Consider the following 23,884-nt stretch of genomic DNA (forward strand, 5'->3'; position numbering starts at 1 on the left):
GGTCTTGCACTTGGGTCACAACCCCATGCAACACTACAGGCTTGGGGAAGAGTAGCTGGAAAGCTGCACAGCAGAAAAGGACCTGGGGGTGTTGGTTGACAGCTGGCTGAACATGAGCCAGCAGTGCTCCCAGGTGGCTGAGAAGGCCAATATCATCCTAGCCTGTATCAGGAATAGTGTGGTTAGTAGGACTAGGGAAGCGACCATCCCCCTGTGCTTGGCACTGGTGAGGCTGCACCTCGAATACTGTGTTCAGTTTTGGGCCCTTGACTACAAGAAATACATTGAGGTGCCGGAGCATGTCCAAAGAAAGGCAACAAAGCTGGTGAGGGGTCTAGAGCACAAGTCTTATGAAGAGCAGCTAAGGGAACTGGGGTTGTTTAGACTGGAGAAAAGGAGGCTGAGGGGAGACCGTATCGCTTTCTACAACTGCCTGAAAGGAGGTTGTAGCGAGGCGGGTGTGAATCTCTTCTCCCAAGTAACAAGCAATAGGACAAGAGGAAACAGCCTCAAGTTGCACCTGGGGAGGTTTAGATTAGGTATTAGGAAAAATTTCTTCACAGAAAGGGTTGTCAAGCATTGGTACGGGCTGCCCAAGGAAGTGGTTGAGTCACCAACCTTGGAGGTATTTAAAAGATGTGTAGATGTGCTGCTTAGGGACATGGTTTAGTGGGTGTTGCTAGATAAATGGTTGGACTCAATGATCTTAAAGGTCTTTTCCAGCCTAGACAATTCTACAATTCTATCAAAAAGAAATGCTCAAAAGGAAAAAGACATCAGCCATTTTCTAAAATTTTATTCAGATTGAATATAGAAATTTCCAAATAACAAAAGTACACCTAGAGGGTATTCTGTGTATGGTTGTTAGTGTGACACAAACAATTAAGCACTAACATTTGGCATTGATAAGATATTGAATAAACACTGCTTTTAAAAAAAAAAAAAAGATGTTGTAAAACCATGTTTTACATTTCATGAACTTGAAAAATCAGCAAATGAATTTTAAGTATGACTCATAGTTACAGTCCATAAAGTGTCATGCCATTTTCTTGTTTTTTAATAATAGGAACTAGAGGCAGAACGAATTAAACTCATGGAAGATGTAACTTTTAATAAGAGGAAGATGAAAGAACTGGAAGACAATCTTCTGTACAAACTAAGTGCAACCAGAGGTTCTGTATCAAAGTGTAAAAGAATCAGGATTAAACAGATTAGGCAGATTAAGCTGATTCACATTAGAACCTTTCCATACAGAAATTGATTTATCCATCCAAGATACAATAACAGATCATCCAGTGGTAGAAATTTGAAGTGTGGTGATTTACCAGTGTATGAGGGATTTGGTACTATAGCATAACACCGTATACAACCCTAAGAAACTAAGTATTTTTAACGCCAGAAAAAGTTTTGTGAAACAAATCAATTTCTTGATGAGATAAGGTATCTGATCATGGGCAAATCCTTAACCCAGTGAAAATGTGAAGCACAATGAGCTAGCTTAACCCAAGTCTTCTTGACTTTGAGTGTACCAATCAACAGACTTTACAATAATGGAAGTACTGTGCGTTATGTGCATGAAAAAGGTGACTTCTCTAGTGCGTGCTGCAAAGCTCTTTGTGTAGATACATTCATATTGACATAGGTTGGATGTATTTGTTTAGCATGTTGAATATAAAAATAATTTTTAGTGTTACATATCCTGTTTGGTCTCCATTTTAAAAGCTTTCTGCAATTCAGTAAATCATTTCCATTTGTTATAAATGATTCCTGTAATTTGACCTTTCAATTTTGACATATATGAAGTGAAAAAATTGTTATAAAAATGTCCTAAACATCCAATGTTTGACTTTTTAGGTTCACTAGTAGATGATGAATCCTTGATTGGTGTTCTGCAGACAACTAAGCAAACAGCTGCTGAAGTAGCTGAAAAGTTGTCTGTGGCAGCAGAAACTGAAGTGAAGATTAACACTGCTCAGGAGGAGTATCGACCTGCTGCTACACGTGGAAGCATTCTTTATTTTCTTATTACAGAAATGAGCATGGTCAATAATATGTATCAAACTTCATTGGCTCAGTTCTTGAAGTTATTTGATCAATCCATGGCCAAGTAGGGAGACACAAATTTTTCTGCTATTCAGATGTTTGTCTTTCCAATGTATTTGCTGTTATTAACATGCTTTCTTTGTCTCTTCTTTCATGATTCAGATCTAAGAAGTCTCCTTTACCTCAGAAAAGAATCGCAAATATTATTGAGTATCTTACCTTTGAGACTTACTCATATTCTGTTAGAGGCTTGTATGAAAACCACAAATTCCTCTTTGCCCTCCTTCTGACATTAAAAATTGATCTTGAGAGAGGACATGTGAAAAACAGAGAGTTCCATGCACTCATTAGAGGTAAGTTTAAAAAATTGTGTTATATGTAGAACTAATTTCAACTTTTTAAAATTTATACCATTTCAAAGCACAATTTTTTTTGGCTGCGTGTTTTCTACCATGCAATTCTGTAGGAGCTGTCTCTGTCCTTATCCCTGCTGCAGTCCAGGGAAGTTAGGTACAGTTCCCCATCACAGTTCTATCTCTGCCATTTGCCCAGGCTGTGTGCTATCTGGAGATCAAGATGATAGTTCTGCTTCTCTCCATCAATTGGTTATCAATCAATTGTATATTTTTGTATTACATTTCTCTCCTTATTTTTGTAAATTAGGTGACTTGTTGCTTTGCTTCTCTGCTTTGATGGAGCTGCATAAAGCTATCTCCTAAGTTGCCAGAACAACTCCACATAAAGTCCAGGAAGTGCTACAAACAGTCTTTTTTCAGTTTCAGATTGAGCTTTCTCTGACTTTTGCCAACCAGCTAACACTGACTTTTGGAGAACATAATGTGTTTCGGTGGCCCAGTTGGCCACATCTGCCTCTGTACTATATGGATTTGTGCCTCTGATGAAAAATGTGGTCAGAATTGCTTACGAGGAGGTCGATTTAAAACCTGTTTGAATTTTACAGTGTTCAAATGAATCTTGCAAAGGTCTAATGTCAAAGTAGTGAACCTAGATTTGAAGATCATTGTCTGCCTCTAATGAATAAAATGGATAGGAAGCAAGGTTAACTGTCTTGTTTTCCAGTTTGTCATAATGGTTTTATCCTTTGAGAATGGTTTCCAGCTACAAATTTAACACTGATGTCAGGCAGGACATGCTTGGAAGTGCTTTCAAAATGGTCTGCTTAGTGCTTTCAAAATGGTCTGGTGTTAGACAAGGAAACTATTTCTTGGCTTCTTCATCACATGGATTCTTGTTTTGCCAAAGGAAAATATACCTTGGGCACCTGAAGCAGAAAGTGGTCACTTACCCCTTTTTAACTCTTCAGAAGCTGTAATAAAGTACAGGAGCACTTTTAACAATTTTTGTCTAGATATTTGATTGCAGTTTCCTGTCTAGCTTTACCACAGTTGATTTCAGAGTGAGAAATTCTTCTGGTGTATAAAATGACACCAAAGTAACAATAAATTTGCTATAATCATTCGCCTGATATTATATCAGATTGGGAAGTTGGCAGATGCCTAGCCAAATTGTCCTGGACTCTTAGGTATCTTCTGCAATGAATAAATTGTTCAATTTTCCTCCTTGGATGAGCAGTACTTGGTGCCAAATGAATGTCATGTTACCAAACATGATTGAGCAGCTGAAGAAAGTATTTATTTGAAAAATAAATCTCTCTTCCTCTTCTTTCCATTTCTTTTCCAGGACAGCTTTCATGGCTTATCATCAGCCATATTATCAGGGGATTTCTCAGTGAAATAAGCATTGCTATTTGAAAAGAAAAAGTCTCTAGAAGTCATTATTCAGCTAGTCTCAGGAGATTGTCAACTCTAAGTCTTTCCTTCTGCTAAAGTACATAAATTGAATTTTATTCTACTAACAGGAAGTTCTGGGATCCATACATGGATCCCAGGCAGCTATTTCAAACTATATATCCTAATGCCGAAGACATAAGAGGATGCTTGAAGGAAACTTTAACAGGTAGTTACAGGAAATGCAGGAAAATCAGTATTTGCACCTCAGATTTCATGAAGCCCCCCTTTCTTTCTGTTAGGTTACTGAAGGTTGTCATCCCTGAGGTAAAGTGAAAGAGAAAAAGCACAACAGTAGGAAAACTGTATAGTAACTGCACATGAAGTAGCTTTACATTTTTGCATAACAGAAATAATTTTGGTTTGTACATAGAACTTCACATTTTTGAACAAGAGTTTGCCCTTTAATCAGCCCTTTAGTAGTTCATGAAAATGTTCTAATCATATAATAATCATATCTAATTCTGTTTCTTGATTCTATCTAACTGTATCCATGTGTGGAGAAAAGCATTGCACAATTTTTTCTAGATGCTGGAGCTTTTCACATATGCCTATGAATGGCAAAATGAAAACTAATAGAAGGAAAGACTTTTTCAGGCATTGCAAATTTAACTCATTAACTTAACAAATGACTAACCATAAGAATTTAGCAAGATTTATCAAAAGATTAGGTATGTATATTAATAGCAAGAATATCAAGTTTTACAATGAGAAACACAGTATTTACACTTTTTTAATCTCATTCTTCATTGAATAAGTCTGCCTCAAAAAATTAAGGTTTAAAAATTTCCTCAAAAGCAAAAACTTCACTAAGACCTGTTTACTGCCCACTCACTGAAAATTTTACTTTCTTTTGAAGTTAATTGTTGCCATTGGCATACTAATGTCCAGATTCATCAAGGTGATTTTTGTGTTTCTACTTAAGGACATTCAGGTAGCCAGGAAAATATTTAGTCTTTCTGAATCATATGTTTATCCTTGTAAAAGAAGCAGAACTGCTGTTTCCTGAAAATCATCACTGATAATATAAATAAAATTCTTGCATACTGGAAGCCTGCAGGAAGACATCTCGAAGAATCATATCTTTCCCTGTGAAGTCTATAATGTAAGCAGAACAGAATTCAGGAAAATCAGAAAGAATCTGTTGCATTCTAGCATTTGCAGCACCATAAACTCTTTCCTATAATGTGTCAGAATTTTAAAGTAAGTCTTAGTTCTTTAGCTGCATCAAAAATACTATATATAATGTCTTCCCATTAATTTTCAAATAGCAAAATTTGTGCTTTATTTAAGAATTTAATATTCTAATCTACTTTTCACTCAAATGATAAGTTTATCTTCTGTTCTTTTCCTGCTTTTATGATTCATTTTCTCTACATCCCATTCATGGAGAATTTGGGGATGACGTGGGTGCAGAATAAGAAAAAAGATATCTGTGTTAAAACCTCTTGATAATCTATGGAATAATGAGCCATATTTTGTAATAGTATTAATATATTAATTGAAGAGGAACTACATATATATTTATGTTTCTCATTTTTGTTAAGCATGTGTGTATAATTTGGAAGTATTGAAATTATTACAGCTCATATATATAGACTGTGTATACACACACATACACGCTCACATTCATATAAGTGCTTAAAAATAACAGTTATTATTCCAAGGCAATTTTTTAGTTTGTTTGTAACAAGTTGGTGAAATTCATTATACTGGTGACCAAAATGAATAAATTAGCTTAGTTGTGGAGACAACTAGAACACCTTGTTTCCCAAGAAGTGACATTAATTAATTTGTGGAAGACTAGGGAAGAGGCAGCTATAAGAAAAAGCAAACTATGATAAAAAGTTAATTATGATAAAAACTTAAAAGTTAATCTGTTTAAAATTGGATTGTAATCTTATCCCAGAGGTGTTCCTTTGTATTTCCTCTTCATTTGCATATCATAGTATGTGAAACACGTGTATTTACTGGCTGTCTGGGATTTTATATGCTATTTCAAATTACTTGTTTGTTATGCTGGTGTAGGATTGATTGATTCCATCAGTCCAGAGTTCCTTTCTTCTCTTGTTGTGTTTGTGGTTTTTTTCCTAATGAACCCAGGAGACTACTTTGCTAACGTGTGCAACATTCTTTAGATATTATAACTATGAATTTCGTTAGAGAACAGGTAGAAGTTTGCAGTTGAGAAAATAAGACTTTCTTTTCAATTTCTTTTCTTTTTAGGTATAGTGGGATAAAATATAGACTGTCTAAGGGAAGGTCTTCAGAGGAATATTTTTCTTTTGGATACATACAAAATGATCTTTACTGTACTATCAGCACAGATGAAAAGGAAAAGAGATTATTGAAGAATTTCCTGTACTTTGAATATAATCAGTATCATTGTATAAATTTATAACAACAAACTATATGGAGCACATGATCTAAGATGAGAGGCTGAGAGAAATGGGCTTGTTCAGCTTGGCAAACAGAAGTCTTAGGGGAAACCCAATAGTAGCTTTCCAACACCTGTGAGAAGGCCGTTAAGACTGGCTCTTCACAGTAGTGCACAGTAGGAAGATGAGAGAAAACAGAAATAAACTGGAAAAAAAAAGAGAGGTTCAGAGTGGGTGTAAGGGGATTTTTTTTGCATTATGAGGACAGACAAACATTAGAACACACTGTGTCTAGAAAGGTTGTTTAGTCTCCATCCTTGGAGGTTTTCAAGACCAGACAGAATAAAGACCTGATATTATTTCATAGCTGACCCGGCTTTGAACAGGTGGGACTAGAGACCTCCTGAGGTCCCTTCCAGACTAAATTATGGAATCATAGAATGGTTAGAGTTGGAAGGGACCTTAAAGATCATCTAGTTCCAACCCCCCTGCCATGGGCAGGGACACCTCCCACTAGACCAGGTTGCTCAAAGCCCCATCCAACCTGGCCTTGAACACTTCCAGGGATGGGGCCTCCACAATTTCCCTGGGCAACCTGTTCCAGTGCCTCACCACTCTGAGTGAAGAATTTCTTCCTAATATCTAATCTAAATCTACCCTCATTTCTCCTGAGATTTATGTTTATAGAATCATAGAATGGTTTAGGTTGGAAAGGGCATTGAAGATCATCGAGTTCCAACCCCCTGCCATAAGCAGGGACACCTCCCACTAGACCAGGTTGCTCAAAGCCCCATCCAGTCTGGCCTTAAACACCTCCAGGGATGGGGCCTCAACAGCCTCTCTGGGCGACCTGTTCCAGTGCCTTACCACCCTCACAGTGAAAAATCTCTTCCTAATATTCAATCTAAACCTACCCCTAAATTATTCTATGATCTTATGAAAAAAGTACACAAGAGTGCAATTAGTACCCCAGTGAAAATTACATGGGCCAGAAAACATAATTTAAAAAGCAATGTCAAATGCATCCTGACCCTTAGAAGTCATGTGTATTTCATCAGAATGTTTTTATCTACAGGAGGTGCAGCATTGGATCTACAGGCTTGCCCACCCAAACCTTTCCGCTGGATTCTTGACATGATGTGGCTAAACCTAGTAGAATTAAGCAAACTTCCACAATTTGCAGGAATTTTGGACCAGGTGATATCTACTACTTATCTTTTTAATGTTACTAACTGGTTTCCCAGTCATAATTGTGGTTCCATGTTTTACATTTAGAATGCACAAGAGATGTAGTTAAGAACGAGGCCAGAGAGAATACAGAATACAGGCATAGAAATGAACAGTTAGGTAGCATGAATGGGGGTATATTTGTTTGCTCTACATCTTTTTTAATCTACTTTATTGTATTTTGTATTTTAGTCATTGAGGTAGAAAAAGAAGAGAACAGGAGCAAAGAACTATTAAAAAAGGAAGCCAGTGAAAGAGGGACAGAAATAAGGAGAAAGGATAAAAAAGTAGAGTTATGAAAAAGGCTCAGAAAGTTAATCTATGAGTGTTAGGTTTTAGGTTAGAATGTTTTATGTCTTGAGTATGATAGACTTGTTACAAGTAAATTGTTTGCTGCTTGTTCTTAAATACTCATTTCCATTCCAAGGTTAATATGTTATTCAGGTATGATGAGCTAGCTATAAAATACTATTTACTTTATTTATTTATGAAGACATACATGAACTTATAAGCACATAAGCTTGTGACATGCCTAGCACTTATTTTCTTTACTTTGGTAAATTTATCTTTTTTAGTGTAGTGAAAACATTCCCTAAATTTTTCTTTTTCTATACCTCCTAGGCACTCCTTGTTAATCAGGCTGATAGCCAGGACACTAAGTTCTTGCAGTTACAGCATTGGTCAGCCAAGTCCATTTTCTGGCAGCATTTAGTGCCCTGAAGGATAGCAGAGATTTTATCTAAATGTTGTACCTGGACTTGGTCCTGGCTGTTTCCCAACTCTTTATCAAGGCAAAATCTGGATACATACCAGCCCATTTCCTCCAGGTTTTGGTTTCTGGGGGAATCAAAACAGGATAAGTTTGGAGAAAGTTGGAGGAATTCTAGTTAGGCTTTCACACTCGGTTGTTAGAGCACCAGACGCCAAAATGCATGCCACTGCACATTTGTGCACATTATTTAAATTTAGCCATGGAGTTATAAAGCATGTATTTTCCTTTTAATTTGTAGATTGTAATGATTCTGTTATAGGACTTTTCTAGAATTGGTGCAAATAAAATTTTAGACTCCAAAACACTTGGGTGACTATGTTACCACCAAAGACCACTTTTTTAACTAATCCTTTAGCACTAGCTTAAAATTGCCATATATTTACAGGTTGAAAAGTGCCGATTAGATGATTTTAGTAATAGAGATGGAATCTGGGAGGGTGCCAACTAGGATATCTATTAAAAAATGCAAAGATAGAAATAACATCTTTTTAATACTTTTTTGCTTACTTATTAGATGTGCTGTTCTATTTGGCTTATCATATTAAATACAACTGTATCATTATTCATTTAGATATAAACAGAAAATGATTGAAAGAAAAAAAAAAAGCTTGAAAATGGCATTCCCAGTTCTCAAGAACTGCCTGTGGTTTTTTTTTTTTTGTGCCAGTTACATATTTTTTTTCTTCTCTGAAAATTAAGTCCTCCAGTCCCAGATGCCTAACTTAATTTAATAAAGACATATTCCTCTTTAAACCTTTAGCTATCTCTGTTTATCTTCATGCTGTTACTACGTTCAGCTGTGGTTGAGTGAGAAATGGTAATAAGAAATACGTAATGCAAACTTAATGATTTTACTGAGCCAACTAAAGTCCCTTTAGCTCAGTAACCTCTCTCTGGCTGTGGCCTAGCTTTAAGAAGGTACCTCCTTTGAATACTCTCCTAGCATTTGCTCAGGTTGATGTCATTTAAAGTAGAACCGAGCTATTTGCTTCTAAAGTATTTTTTTTTTCTCAGACTTGGATTATATTTGAAAAAGGGACATTTTGTGTTTATGAATCTCACTGAATGAGTTTTATTATAGGAAATATGTGGTTGGAAGAGGTCCTTGTATGTTTGTTTCTCACTCCTCTCCTAGTCCATTCTTGGTGTAGGTTGTTCTGAAACTATGTCTATTTAAACTAAGTCAGTCAACTGGACAGAGCTCCTTGGTTTATAATAGGTACATGGAACTGTATCTCAGAACAGATGGTATCAGTGTGTTCCTTGTTCTCTTTCCAGTGATCTGAGAATATTGCAGTAGCTGACTCTTCTCAGTCACTGCATTAAAGACTGAACTGTATAGCAATTTTCACTATATTCTGTCCACCAGTATCCCTTGTCCTATTAGGTCATGGGTTCTAAGAGTTGCCTAAATAATGATCATATCTGTGCTCAGATTTATTCTTTCTCAAGTCAAAAGCTTACTAGATTCTGTTATTTTTAATTTGTGATTCTTTGCCTGGTGAGGCTGTAATGGGACAGATTTTTCTGTTCCTCTTACTACTTCTTGATAGAAAGAATAAATTAATCACAGTACATTTGTCTTTTAGTATAGAATCTTTTTGCTAATTACTGATTTTTCTTAAGTAGCTGCATGTGTTTGGGAGGGGAATCCATGGATAACTGCTTAGCTTAAGAGCCTTCATCTTAATACTAAAATTTCTATTCATAATATCTTAATAGCAATTCATGTGGTGTGTGTCTTAAATGCTATAGACTCTTAATGTTACTTGTAGTATTTCCTAATATAATAATAGAGTATCATTATAATATACATTTACAAGGGGATTTTGCTACAGCTGAAATATATTTATATGTGTGTTAATGTAATAAAATTAGGTAGCCTGTAATGAAAAAGGATGGAAAAGTTGGTTTGATAAAGATGCTCCGGAGGAAGAAATTATGCCTGATGGATATAATGATTCACTTGATACCTTTCGCAAGCTTTTACTCATCAGGTGAGCATCTTCAGAAAATTGGTAAATGTATACATGGTTGCGTCACATGTCTGAGTCTATCGGTATGCTATTATCATAATAGTATAATTTTTATTAATTTCTATGTGACATGAAATAGTATTTAATTAATTCACATGAAATATGTTTTAATTCACTCACTTTGGAGCTATCCTCTGAAGAGTCTAAAAAAATTATTTCTAGAAAATATTTTTTTATAGCTTTGCTTTTATGTCATGACAAATGCAAACTGGCAACCACATTGCAGCCTTCTCTAACAAGCCACCGAAAAAGAATAATTCAGATAGTTTTCAATTTTTTTTTTCATTTCTTTCAAAATGAACTATTTTAAATAACTTTAAACAAGTAATTATAAAAAAAGATATTTGTGAAAATGCAAAACAGGTATTCAAAAGCCCCATGTGAAAAGTGTGCTATAAATTATTTTATTGCATCAGCTAAGATCTTTGTGGCAGGACGTGGGACAGAATGGAGCTCCCTAAAGCGGCATTCAGCTGCCTTATAGATGAGATCATATCTTCCTACATTCATTGGATACTTTCCAAGTGCTGCAACAAATACATCAGAGACGCTACAAAAAACCCAACATTAATTACTAGACCATGATTTGTCTTTGGAGTGGATTCAACCTGTGCAGTAAAAAAGGCCAGAACCTGGTGGAAGAAGTACTATATCGCTCTATGCTATACACCCTGAAGGGGCAAGGGGAGCATCTAAGCCCTAAGCCTTTAACTATTAAGCCTACAAATTGAAGATTTGCAAAGTCATATTTTTTATGCAAAAGTAGTTCCTCATGGGAAAAATAAAGACTCATCCCCAACACAAATGCAATCCAGTGCAAGAGTTGAGTCTGTACCCTAGAAGACTAACAGACCAAATGAAACATCTGCAGAATTTTACTAAAGGGCAAAAACAATTTTACATTTCCCTACTTGGGCCCTCATATACAATATCTCTGTTGAAAATGAAGAATGTCCCAACCCGATAAAGGTACCCAGGACAGCAAATTTCAGTGTAAATAGTTTACTTAAGGCAAAATTGTAAGCAATTGAAAAGTAACAAACGGTCATAAGTAGAGGGAAGACTACTAGCACTGTCTATTATATCTGTAAAGACAAACCTACAAACTTAGATATGAATATGTGTATATATATGAATATTATAAAGCAAAAATCTCTATTTGATAAAAATAGAATTTCTAATTTAAGTCTGGTCTTTGCAACAGAAAGAGGCATTGAATTTGTATCTTGGTATGTATTTTTATTTTTAGGTCTTGGTGTCCAGACCGAACGCTTTCCCAAGCCAGGAAATATATTGCAAATTCCTTGGATGAGAAATATACAGAACCAGTCATTTTGAATTTAGAAAAAACTTGGGAGGAAAGTGACACACAAACACCTCTCATCTGTTTCTTGTCTATGGGATCCGACCCAACTATTCAGATTGATTTCCTGGCCAGGAAGCTTAAATTAGGTATGAAGTAACTATTCATTGTCATATGTTAAGATACAGAAGGGTAATGTAAGTAATTTCAGAGATGTTTTTTTCTGAAAAGTATTTCTTAAATTCTGTTGCACAATGGATTGTTCATGTACCATCATCTTAGAGGTAGAAATAGTATTTTAAATAAAAGACGGTATGCTGAGGATTGTTCTATATGCAGTTGGAGAGTAATGTTTTCGGTTCTTTTTTTATAAATTGTTATCATCCTTCCCAGTGATGATATTTTTGGGGTTTTTTATTCTGGCATAGTGACAATACTGTTTTCTTGTTTTAACTGCAGGTACACAAAAATCAGTAATCTGCGTACAAGATTACTTTGTAACAAAAAAAGCCCACAAGATTTGCATTTGTGTATTCTGGACTTTTTTGAAATTTTGAAAAATTGCGCATACAAACTGAGTTGGAAGTAGACATGTATATTCATTATATTAGTCACATTAAAATGTTCACAAATGCAATTTTACAATTATGCATTGTGCTCATTTACATAGCTTCATTACCTACACTTAAAGAAAAATCTGGGTTCATGTTTCAAATACTGTGGCTTACTTCATTAATATTTGCCACAAATTCCCATTGACAATAATAACATTAATCACAGTCTTTCACTTCTACAAACAGCGTAAATACTGTGAATGTATATTTTAATGGTTTTTTATGAAAATTTCACGTTTAGAAAATTTATACATAGCAGAATATAATGGTGAAGAGATTCTACTTTTGTAAGTATATATTTTTGCATTAAAATTTACTTAACTGTGCTGTATTTATATCACTGTTTTTTTGGACTGAATTTGAATTCTTAGTTTTTCTGAAGAATGTAAGTTCATTATTCATATATTGTCAAATATGTTGCAGAATGTAGAACCATCTCTATGGGTCAAGGACAAGAAGTTCATGCCCGCAAATTCATACAGATGTCAATGCAACAGGTAGGGAAAAAAACACTGCAATGTAAGTTGTTTGTCTGTTTTAGCATTCTTTTACACCTCTTCACATGCAATCTTTAATATTTTTCATTTTCACCTGACTGTCAGGCATATCTCAGGGTAAAAAATTCTCCATGAGTGCCTGAGCCTAAAAACATTTCACTGTGGGATATACATGTGCCAGTGGAGTCCAAGTCAATACTTCTGCCAGCGCTAATATTGAGCAGCTTTTCAAATGTAGCGCATTGCCTTCTTAACACTATGCTGTTATCCAAAGGTAAAAGGACACCTTGTCCTAGTTCTATCCTGCAGGACTTGCAGATCCCACCTGTTTATTGATATTTTTTTTTTATTTTTTTTTCCTTCTCTCCCCTATGAGAGCTACCTAGAAGTTGCGTAGTTTCTACTAGATAAAATTGTGAGTGCACACAAAGCTGTAGATACAGAAAGATGGCTGCTTATACTGCCTCACAACTGTCCTAGTGAGAGGGTCTCTTGCTTACTGCAATTGGTTCTTTGTTTCTTTAATTACCAATCCTTTAGGCTTTGAGTCCCAGGATACCTAAGAATTTCCAAACAATATTTAAGAATTTTTCTTGTAAATATTGTAGTGTATTTTGTTGTGGCAGATGATATTCTCAAACAGTAAAAACATAAGCAGTCTGAGCAGCAGCTCCAGAAAGATGGTAATTGACACCTCAAATACAATATAAAAGTTACAGTGTAAAGGTAGCACAGTCTGGTTAGCTGGACACTTCAGAGTTGTGGACAGTGTTGCAAATGAAGACACACAGCCAGAGTTGCCTGTAAACTCAAAATATTGGGAATTAGTCTTATTCCAGTATTCTGAAGGACTAGAATATTTCCACTAATAGAGAGTAAAAGACTGCGAGAACTATATTGACAAATTAAACATATTTTTCATCTGACCATAACTGTCTGTTAGTCCATACTAAGCCAGGAGTACAGCACTACTTGTAATATTCACCTAAATAAACCTGACCTGGCTTGTGTTCAGTAGGAGGTTTGTCTGGTACCATATTACCAATTGTTAACCAGTATATGCTTTCATACCTACAGTGGGACTATTAATCAAAAGCTAGATAAAAATTTAAAGATGGATTCATTATGAGATTTAAAACTCAACTCCTCAAAATATGACATCCGTTAGATTCCTTGGGTCCCTGTCCTCACCCATTAGAGTTCTGGAAGGACAAACAGTGAAAATGAGATCACAATATGGAACACTCTGCAAGAACAAATGTACTTTGGAGACTGTTGCAGACTCATTATCGTGATTATTTCGGATTTCCATCTGAACTAAGCAGTTCTTTTGTCACTTTATTCTCCAATGTTTAATCACAACGAGTTGAAGAAATGCTTCTTTCTTTAGACTTCTGCAAAATCCTGTCCTCTTAATCTGATAGACAGAAGTGCTTCAAAGCCTTTCCAAGACTTCCTGTCTTTCATGCAGAAAAAAAGAAAAGGTCAGGCAGAATCAGTTCAGGGAATTTCAATTGTATTGTCTGCTATTTGTGAGATATCTTCATTTGAGGAAAAAAAAAAAATACAAGCCTCTTGCCAGTTGATATTTATTCATTTGATCATAGTACAGTCTGCTTCATTTGTGTTTCTCTATTATGGACAAATATAACACTTGTATATGGCCTTTACTGCACAATTCCTAGACATTACTATATAATCCAAGGTTCTCTAGGTAGTGCAGCCTTTGTTATGAAAGTTGTCTATATTGTATCCCAGTAACTTCTTGAGTCCTACCAAATATTGTGACACCAATACTCGAATATAGATGTACAGCACTTTGGGAAAAGAGAAAAATGAAATCTCTATAGCAGATGGCATTTTTAATGATGTGCAAATGCACACATACATCTTTCATAATTCTTTGTGTTCATATGTCTAGAATGGTCATCATCAACTTCCAATTCATTGGAATGCTGAAAACTGGTGCATCCCTGCCTTTCTTTGCCCTCAATAAAAACCACAAGGATACTCAAAACAGTACTCCAGTAGAGCTACTAGTAACAATTTATGATCTAAATGCCTTGGTGGTGTACACATTTTACAGGGGGAAGGATATGTGAACATCAGATTTGCAAGAACAAAACAATTAGTGAATATGAAGACAAATATCTGAGGTTTTTCCCTACCTCTGGCCAAGAGTATATAATATGATTAAATTTGCTGTGCTGTGTTACAGGTAAATAATGTTTAAAAAATGAGCCTGATTCATTTGGAAATGTGACAAATTGATTAAAGATCTTCCTCAAAAAAGTAGTTCCCCAGAAAAGAAGGAAAAAACCCCTTCATTTAATCTTTTTTTTATATATCCATCGATTCACCATAAATATTTCCATTATATTTTGTCACCAAATGTTATTTATTTCTTTTTAAATGAACTAAAACAAAATTGCCAAAATGAAATTACAAGCTGTAATGAAATCCACACATCACTGTTTAGAACTGATTAAATAATGCCCCATTTTAATATCAGGCTTCTGATTCATCAGGCTTCTAAAGTGATGCTACAAAAGCTGATTGAATTTAAATTCATAATCAGAAGTGCAGAGAGATAATAATCAAAATAGAGCTTTCAGGCAACTTGAGAGCTGAATAAGATCGAAATTAATATGCGGAGGTTAAATTTCATTCATATGCGCGCTTATTGCAGATAACCTAATTGCGGTTGAAAAGTTTTGGAGTCTTGTTACCACCTCTTTACACTTATTTGTTAATAACATAACCTAAAGTAAGTTTAAAAAAAGATGTACTCCTTAGATTTCAGCTGTTAATTTTCCACTCACATTCTTTTGGATCTGATAGCAGGATAGCTTTTCACCGGTGTTTTTCTCAGAGAGCACAGGAATTACTACTTTTTGCCACTAGGTAGCACTGCTACTTTACTTAGAATATTGGCGCTGGTTACGTTATTTTCATCGTAAACAGTAGGATGTGAAAATAACTTTTGCACTAACATTTCCTATTTGCTTTAACTGTGCCAATACAAAATCAAATTATAATACATATTCAGGAACAGACCAAAAGTCAAAAAAACTCAAAGACAATTAAACCCCACCAAAAAAACTAAACATGCAAGACCAAATTTGGTTCTGATATAGACACTTGGTTTTATTATTATGAATAACTTGTTCTAATTTTTATATAGTAATAGTGAATATTCTTATTTAGGGAGGCTGGGTGTTACTTCAGAACTGTCATCTTGGACTGGATTTTATGGATGAACTACTGGAGACACTTCTTACTGCTGAGATACAGGATGAGACGTTTCGAGTTTGGATAACTACTGAACCACATCCTAAATTCCCAATTACGCTGCTACAGGTTTGTTCAAATATTCAATTCGGGTACCTCATGCCATCAAAATTACTCCGATTAAGCGTGTAAATGGAAACGCAAGAAATGGGAGGGGGGGAGGGGAAGGACACGGGACACGGACGGACGGCAAAGCACAAGAACTTACCTTATAATGCAAATATCACTTTGAACAGGAAGGTTTAAACATGCCACATGGAAGTTCTTGAAGCTGCATTATGTATGTGTGAGTTCACATTAATTCTACACGCAGAATCACTTGAATCAAGACTATTGGGCTTTACCTGTGTCCCATTTTGCCCAACCAGATGACTTTGTGAACAGAGTAATGCCTGCAACTGCACTTAGACTCTTCCAGATTTCCCTGTCTGAAATAAAGGATAAAAGGGGACAGAACGCACATGGACAGCACATGTCAAAGAACATCCTCCACCAAGAAGTTATCTGTTGGATAAACTATAAATGGTTGTTCTGTAGATCACAGAATCCTAGAATGATTTAGGTTGGAAGGGACCTTAAAGATCATCTAGTTCAAAGCCCCTGCCATGGGCAGGTCTCAAGGAGACATTTTTCATCAGTACCAGGAAAATTGCCTAAACTCTTACAAAGTGCGTTTAAGTCACTCATTCCTAGCACTCTCACAGCAGGCCATAATGCTAGTTAATATCTAGTGTAATAGCTGTGTGTTGACACTTCTGTGTTCATGGACCCCTTTCCTCTTAAAAGCAGTGGGAGTCTCCTTAGTGGTTCTCTCTAAATAAAAATAGATAATATTCCTGATATCTAGGATGTGAAGGAGGAGAAGCGTTCCTTTCTCGAGTGAATCTAAGAGACAGCCTTCAGTAAGAAATGTCTGTCACCATGGAAAAAGACTGTGTATAGAAAGCTAGCTGTATGGACTCACATTCTCTTGTATTCTCTCAACAGAGAATGAAATTGTCCTACATATCAAGGGATTTATGAATAGTGGGATATATAAACATGCAGTTTGCTATAAGTGAGAATAGAAAACAGAGGGTTACTAGATGAATCTTCACTGCATTTATCTCAATGTTTCACGTGTGATTTCCCAGTATATAGTGTCACATTACCTGTTAAAATATTAATATATCCAGGGATTCCAGAAAATTAATAACTGACAAACCAAAGGTCATCTTTTTCTCAGAAGAAAGGAGAGAATAATTTGGGGGGTTTATACAGAACACTCATTGAAAACTGAACAAGATATCATTTGAAATGTGGAAATACTGGTTAGCAGGTGTTCCCATTCAGTCCAACACTAGTGTGTTCATGTGCAGATAAGTCCTTACGGAAAGCTGGAGCTCATCTCTAAGACAGCTTGCCTGGGCTCTGCAGCCCAGAAATAAATTTGTGAGACTGAAGTTGAAAAGTCATTCCTTAAAAATAATTGAAGTCATTTACCACAAATATGGACATAGTAAAACTGCCAGGTGAGGTACATATTCATGAGTGTCTTCCATTAAGTGTCTCTCAGAACTAGAAACAGTTCAGAGCCATGCTTGCATTCAGCCTGTGGGCAGCCTTTCAATGTATGCTGCCGTGTTACCCAAGCCAGCCAGACAAGTACTTACTGTTGGAGCAGAAAAATACTTTTATTTGGGTTCCTTCAGCATTTGAAAGTTTCTCAAGGAATGCAGACTCTGCATAAGATAAGGCCAGTCTGTGTCTGAACTAATAGATTCAAGTGTGGCCATTAACATTACCCAGCATGGGAATGCAGTAGTCCATAGGGGTAAGTAGTTAAAACATTCTCTGGCATGAAAATCTGTGCTAACTAGCACTCTTTCAAATAATTTGCAGGCATGGTTTGACAATTAAAATTTTGTAGAAACTACTCCCATTAAGCAGTTCGCATGAAACTAAGGGGTTGTCTTCTAAGGGGCTGTAGCAGTTTACTGCCACAAATGTAGATTCCATGTCTGCCGACCAGAGTGCTCAGGAACACTCTCAGGTGACTCTAATTTACTGCTGCAGACATAGCCACAGAGACCAGAGTAGCCACTGTGAACACAATGATCTGATTGGAGGCGAGGTGAGATTTCTTTGTATTTACTGTGAAGTCCTGGGATCAGACATACAACAGAGTTCTTTTCATCTACTCTGCATAGTTCTCTTTTATCGTTCAGTCATTGAAATACAGATAAAGAACTGTATGATGCCTTCTGAAAAGCATGGCAATTGCTTCTGGGTTGTTAATGAAAATTCTTAGATCCGTGGACAAGTGTCAGTGATGGTTCTGACCAACGTGAACTGAAGGTCTATGTTCAAAATCTTGAAGTAATGTATATGACAGAGTTTTGTGGCCTAATCTAATATGTACTTCTTTTGTGCAATTTATAGTAAAACTATGTATCAACTTTGTATCTACAATGCTTCAGCTATTTGCGTTTTACTTATAACTCATAGTTGTGACACTTTTGTATGTTGCTGGTTTTGTGCAGTAAATAAATCCAATTCCTTTATCTTTTTCGCATGATAGATTGCTATAAAGTTCACAAATGAACCTCCCCAAGGTGTACGTGCCAGTTTGAAAAGAACATTTTCTGGAATTAATCAGGATCTGTTAGATGTTAGCAATATGCCTATGTGGAAACCTTTGCTTTACACTGTAGCTTTCCTGCATTCTACTGTTCAGGTATTTATTATAAGGTTTGCAAATAGTGTTATAATATATGGAGTTACTTTAACAGAGGTTACTGAAAATACACTTTCTGATATTTATTGTAGCATCATATTTCAGGGTTGAAACTTTAATTTCTATAATCTGTATTTCAAGGTTCTTTATTCTCTTAATTGTTTTATAAATTTTATACAATTTTCATACTATGGGCATTTAGAATGAGCATTTTCTCATCTAATTTCAGCTGTCCAAAAGTTAGTCATTCAGTGTAAGGGAAAAAGCGCTTTCTGTAGTCAATAGAAATAGATAAGCACCTCAAAAAAAAAAAATCAATCTATAAGTCTTTGCTGTGTCTCTATAAAAGTGCGAATCATTTTCTGGATATATATCACTCTTTCTGTCCATTGATTTTAAAGGCAATCTACATGTCTAGCTTAGAGTAGCTGTCTACTTTCTAGGTGGCTAAAAATAAATAAAATTCTATCACTTAGTGTCTTGTTCTTATCGTATTTTGGCTGTGTCAATGTATTTTACACATTATTTTCAATGGGAGCACAATATCTATGCTTTGTACTTTAAAGATATGTAAGTTTTGAGATCACAATAAATACCAACATTTTGAGCTCTCTGAAAATACTTTCTTTTCAGCAAGGATCTCAAAATAGTTATAAAATGCTATTAAGTCATGCTTTATTGAGCTACTCATGTTTTCAGTGTAGGAAAGATGGTGAAAGAGAAAGACAATTTGTCGAGGTCCCTATTAAGATACGGTATTCTGCATTGTTTTCCTCCTACCTTTTTATAAACAGTGAGAAAGTTGTTCTCTGTACTGCCTCAGGATTATTATACTGCTCTTTGGGAACTAGAAGACCTAAGCTTATTCAACCATCAGTACTTTTAAAAAGTATTACAGCTATTAATCTCTTCAGAAAATTTATTTATGGATTGCCAATCAGCAAGAAATATATACACTGCCCTGCCTGCCTTTAAACTGACCAATTGCTAATACACTTTGGTGACAAGATTGCTATGATAAATATAGCTTAAGAAGTAATTCAGAGAATTTGGCAGAAAATCATTGTACCTTTCTGCAGGGTATTGGTTAATGCTGTCTCATCTGCTTATAAACAATACCTGATTTTGAAAAAATAATTTTTTTTTTCAGTTCTAATTCTTTTTAAATACTGTAGCTAAGGTACCTAAATGTTACTTAACTAGATGTCAAAGACTGTCGGTCATTGTTGACCCAGTAATTTAAATGGTAATAAATATGTCATCACTTAGTTAATTTTAGAATGTCAGTATTGCACTGTTCATTCATTTAATAAGTGTCAGCACTATTCAGCAATTTAATTCATAACTTCTTAGATTAATTTATTCCCTGTTCTGAACAAAATCATTGAGCGATGTAACTGAGGTGGTTAAAATAAAGTTGTGCAAAATCTAATAGTGTTGGCTGTTTAAGATGTTTGGGCTGCAGGTGATACTCTCTTACTTTTATAGTCAACTATGTTTCTGTTCCTGCAAGTATTCTAATTTTATTTTCAAATATTTGTGCGGTAATAAATTTGAATAACATAGTGGTGGCAGCCCTATAATAAAGTTGTGAATTTTGAAAAACATATATTAAAACAATACAGTGAAACAGTAAGACAGAATGGGCAACCTAGAAGCCCTTGGATAACTGAACACTAATACAGGAGCTTGTAAATTTGAAACTATCATTAGTAGACCATATATGTAGAAAAAAAGCAAAAAATTGTACAACTCAGCATTGAGTGTGCTGAAGATCCAGAGCTTTGGTAATTCTTTAAATTAATTAATATTAAAATCTGATCATCCACACAGACATGAGACGTTTCAAACCTATGACTGATACATTGATTAGTAAAGGTAGCAATAAATGATTCTGTTGCTTTTTCTATAAATATTTATCCCATGGTATAACTTAATAATAAACTTCGTTTTTTACTGATGCGTATGACACGCACAACTGTTTCCTAGGCTAGCTTCCTTCTTCAGTTCTCTACTCCACTATTATTATTGTTATTATTGATCTTTAATAATGAAATACAATTATATGTTGTTTCATAAACATATTTGGTTTTTATTGTATTCCTAAGGAACGACGGAAGTTTGGGCCTTTGGGTTGGAATATTCCCTATGAATTTAATTCAGCAGACTTTACAGCCAGTGTTCAGTTTATACAAAATCACCTAGACGAATGTGACATCAAGAAGGTGAAGACTAAAATTTGCATACAGTATACTTAATTGTTTTGTACAGCATTTGTAATTGTTTTTTTCTTCATGTTACTATTTCTAATAGCTTATTCATTGCTCTTCTTTCAGTGCAGCTTCTAATGATCAAAGTTTCAGATTCTCTGTAAGACAGTCAAGCTGGAATATTTTGTGTGCTATCATCCACGTAAAAATACATGACAGTTAAGAACTTCAGAATTTGATCTCATTTTTTCAGTATGATATCTAAAATAGTAACAGGTCTATACAATACCTGTTTTGGAAAGGGAGCTAAAATATTTACAGAGTTTAACAGAGCCAATCAAACTTCTCTGTGGCTGCCATTTGGTCTTCTATTATTTGTCAGGGAATAATGTAATAGAATAGCCATTCTGTGCAAGGTAGCACTTTGTCAATAGAGAAAGATGAGAAACTGGAAGGGGCGGAGTCATTTCAAGTCACAGAAGAAATAATGAGATATATTTCTAATAGCAGGATCCAAGCCCTACTCTACTATAAAATTGTAGAGCTGAGCTCAGAAAATACATTAGAAATAAAGTATTTTTTTTTTCTTTCAACAATGATGTTTTTCAGCTTACATTTCAGAGCCTTATGAGCTTCAAATGATATCAAAATTACAGGCTGGATACCTTCTTCTTACATATTATAACTACAGTCTTTTATTTACTTTTCTTGCATCCAGGGGATATCATGGAACACAGTACGCTACATGATTGGAGAAGTACAATATGGAGGCCGAGTCACAGATGACTTTGATAAGCGTCTTCTTAACTGCTTTGCAAGGGTGAGAGACCTTGAAAATACAGTTATTTGTCATTTTTATTGGCAGCTGCAATACAGAAATCAGGAGACCTTCTTTCTGCTGAATATGCACTTCTTCACCAGTTTATAAGACTCTTCAGAGTAAAATGAATTTTTCAAAACATCATTGTTTGGCAGTGAGGTTTTCCCCCTTGGTTTCTCTTTAGTGAGGAGCAGAAACTATTAAAAAGACAGCTGGAACTCAGACTTAGAAGACATAGCGTTTCATTATTTACTCATGTATTCAAGTAAAATTAGAAGTAGTAGCTAAAACAAGAACTCTAATTCTCCAAGAATAAAAATGAGATTTTTTAAAAAAAAAACCTGAGTAGCCAATTAATTGTGGTTGTTTTTTTTTTCTCCCCTCTGGATTTTTCACAGGTATGGTTTAATGAAAAGATGTTTGACAGTACTTTCTGTTTTCACACTGGATATAAAATTCCAGTGTGCAAAACCCTGGAACAGTATTTTGAATACATCCAGTCACTCCCTGCCATGGACAGCCCAAAAGTCTTTGGTCTCCATCCTAATGCTGATATTACGTAAGTAGGTCTCAACATATTTGAAAACAAAGACTCTTTCTTATAGTATTTGGAAACAAATCACTATGAAATGCTTAAGTAAAGTATATTTTTCATAGGAAATCTAGGATTCGTGTGAATTTCACTATTGAAGTCAAAACTTGATGTGCATGTACATGATTATGAATGCAGTATCTTCAGCTACATTTCACATGTTCTTTTAAAGCTGACAAAATTTGTATTACTTACTCATCACGGTTTTAAAAACGTTTTTAAAATTTGAAAGCATTATAAAACTTTTATATGAACACATGATACAAGGTTCTATACAGTTCAACTAGAGAAAGTTTCTAATGTTTGCCTTCTGTTCCAAGTACTATATAATTATTTTGTGTACACTTGTTAAATGATTCTCTGGATTGTCATTTTGTTTACAGCACACCTTTGGATGTAATTACAATCTTTTGTTGCTGTTAGTCCTGCCATTCCCTGAGGAGAGAAACTGGACTTCACACGGTCCAATGTGAATCATACAGAAGCCACTTTATTGATATTCTACTGTCCCTTATATACAATTTATCTATCCCTACATGCGTTCCCGCATTAGTTGATTGGTTAATAGTCCTGTGCATGAGGCGAGCATGCGCGACTCAGCTTCTTTCCTGATTGGTTTGTCTAATTTCTGTTATTCCACCTGCTCGTCCACCTCCTCCAGGCTTGTTTTTCTCAGTTTGTGTGAAACAATCACTGTCACTCCTGTTTTTCTCTCCTCAAGGTGACTCCAAGGGCGAGGGCCTACAGCCAGTCCGCTTCCTTACATGGCTGGTTCAGTATATGTCCATTGTCTCTTAAGTACGCTCCCACAATTCCCATTATTTAAAAGAGGCTTTTCAACCTCACCAAGTACTAACTCCATTTAAAATTTTATCTTTGACTTAATTCACTTTTTCATTCCAAATAATGTGTGTAACAGCTTGGCTTTTATTTCTTTCTAATGTTATATGCCCTGTTGAAGGATATCATTCATATCATGTATATGAAATAATCATCATATTTTTTTCACTGAAGTTCTTAAGAATTCTGCCATTAATTATTGCGTTTTCATTATGTCCACATTTATTGTTTCTTAAAACAACTTTTGGGGTTTTTAAACAAAACAAAAGTTATTCAAATGCCCAACTGCTCTGGAAACATAATATCTTCTAACACTTTTGGACCAAAAAAAAATTCCCACAATTTTTCAGTCTGAAATTTGAGAGGCCAATGCCATATCAAACGCCCAGTATTCTAAGCATGCCGTGGGAGCAGTACACAGTTCTATTGGCAACTCTGCCTAGCACCTACCATTGTAAATGTATACTTCTGAAGAAAAGAATCCAAGAGTAAGTTCTGTTTCAAGTCATTCTCTGATACTTGCAAGACCTCCCTTCCAGAACTGATTAAAGAAGAGCTAAGATTTAACAGTGAACTAAACGAAGTCCTAAAAAGACATGCTTCAGATCCAAAATTAGGGTTGTAGAAGGGCTAATTTTTAGAAGGAAACTTGAGACTAACAGTGTGGGGGGAGCTTTAGTGAGTACGAACAACTCTTTCATGTCTCTCTAGTACTGAGTTTTTCTTCCACTTGCTTC

At 35.3% G+C, this 23,884-nt stretch overlaps 1 protein-coding gene across 1 annotated transcript in view; it reads left to right on the forward strand.

Moving 5' to 3' along the window:
- DNAH8 (dynein, axonemal, heavy chain 8) overlaps positions 1–23,884 on the forward strand; it is a 145,019-nt gene that overhangs the window by 114,538 nt on the left and 6,597 nt on the right. Inside the window, exons 76-87 of the mRNA XM_009880463.1 lie at positions 1,067–1,172; positions 1,855–2,107; positions 2,206–2,396; positions 7,305–7,426; positions 10,107–10,225; positions 11,514–11,716; positions 12,605–12,678; positions 15,886–16,038; positions 18,530–18,685; positions 20,794–20,910; positions 21,614–21,715; positions 22,114–22,274. Of these exons, the coding sequence (XP_009878765.1) occupies positions 1,067–1,172; positions 1,855–2,107; positions 2,206–2,396; positions 7,305–7,426; positions 10,107–10,225; positions 11,514–11,716; positions 12,605–12,678; positions 15,886–16,038; positions 18,530–18,685; positions 20,794–20,910; positions 21,614–21,715; positions 22,114–22,274 (1,757 nt within the window). The remainder of the gene's footprint in view (positions 1–1,066; positions 1,173–1,854; positions 2,108–2,205; positions 2,397–7,304; positions 7,427–10,106; positions 10,226–11,513; positions 11,717–12,604; positions 12,679–15,885; positions 16,039–18,529; positions 18,686–20,793; positions 20,911–21,613; positions 21,716–22,113; positions 22,275–23,884) is intronic.

This window comes from Charadrius vociferus, unplaced genomic scaffold (assembly GCF_000708025.1).
Source record: "Charadrius vociferus isolate BGI_N301 unplaced genomic scaffold, ASM70802v2 scaffold62, whole genome shotgun sequence".
Classification (NCBI taxonomy): Eukaryota; Metazoa; Chordata; class Aves; order Charadriiformes; family Charadriidae; genus Charadrius; species Charadrius vociferus.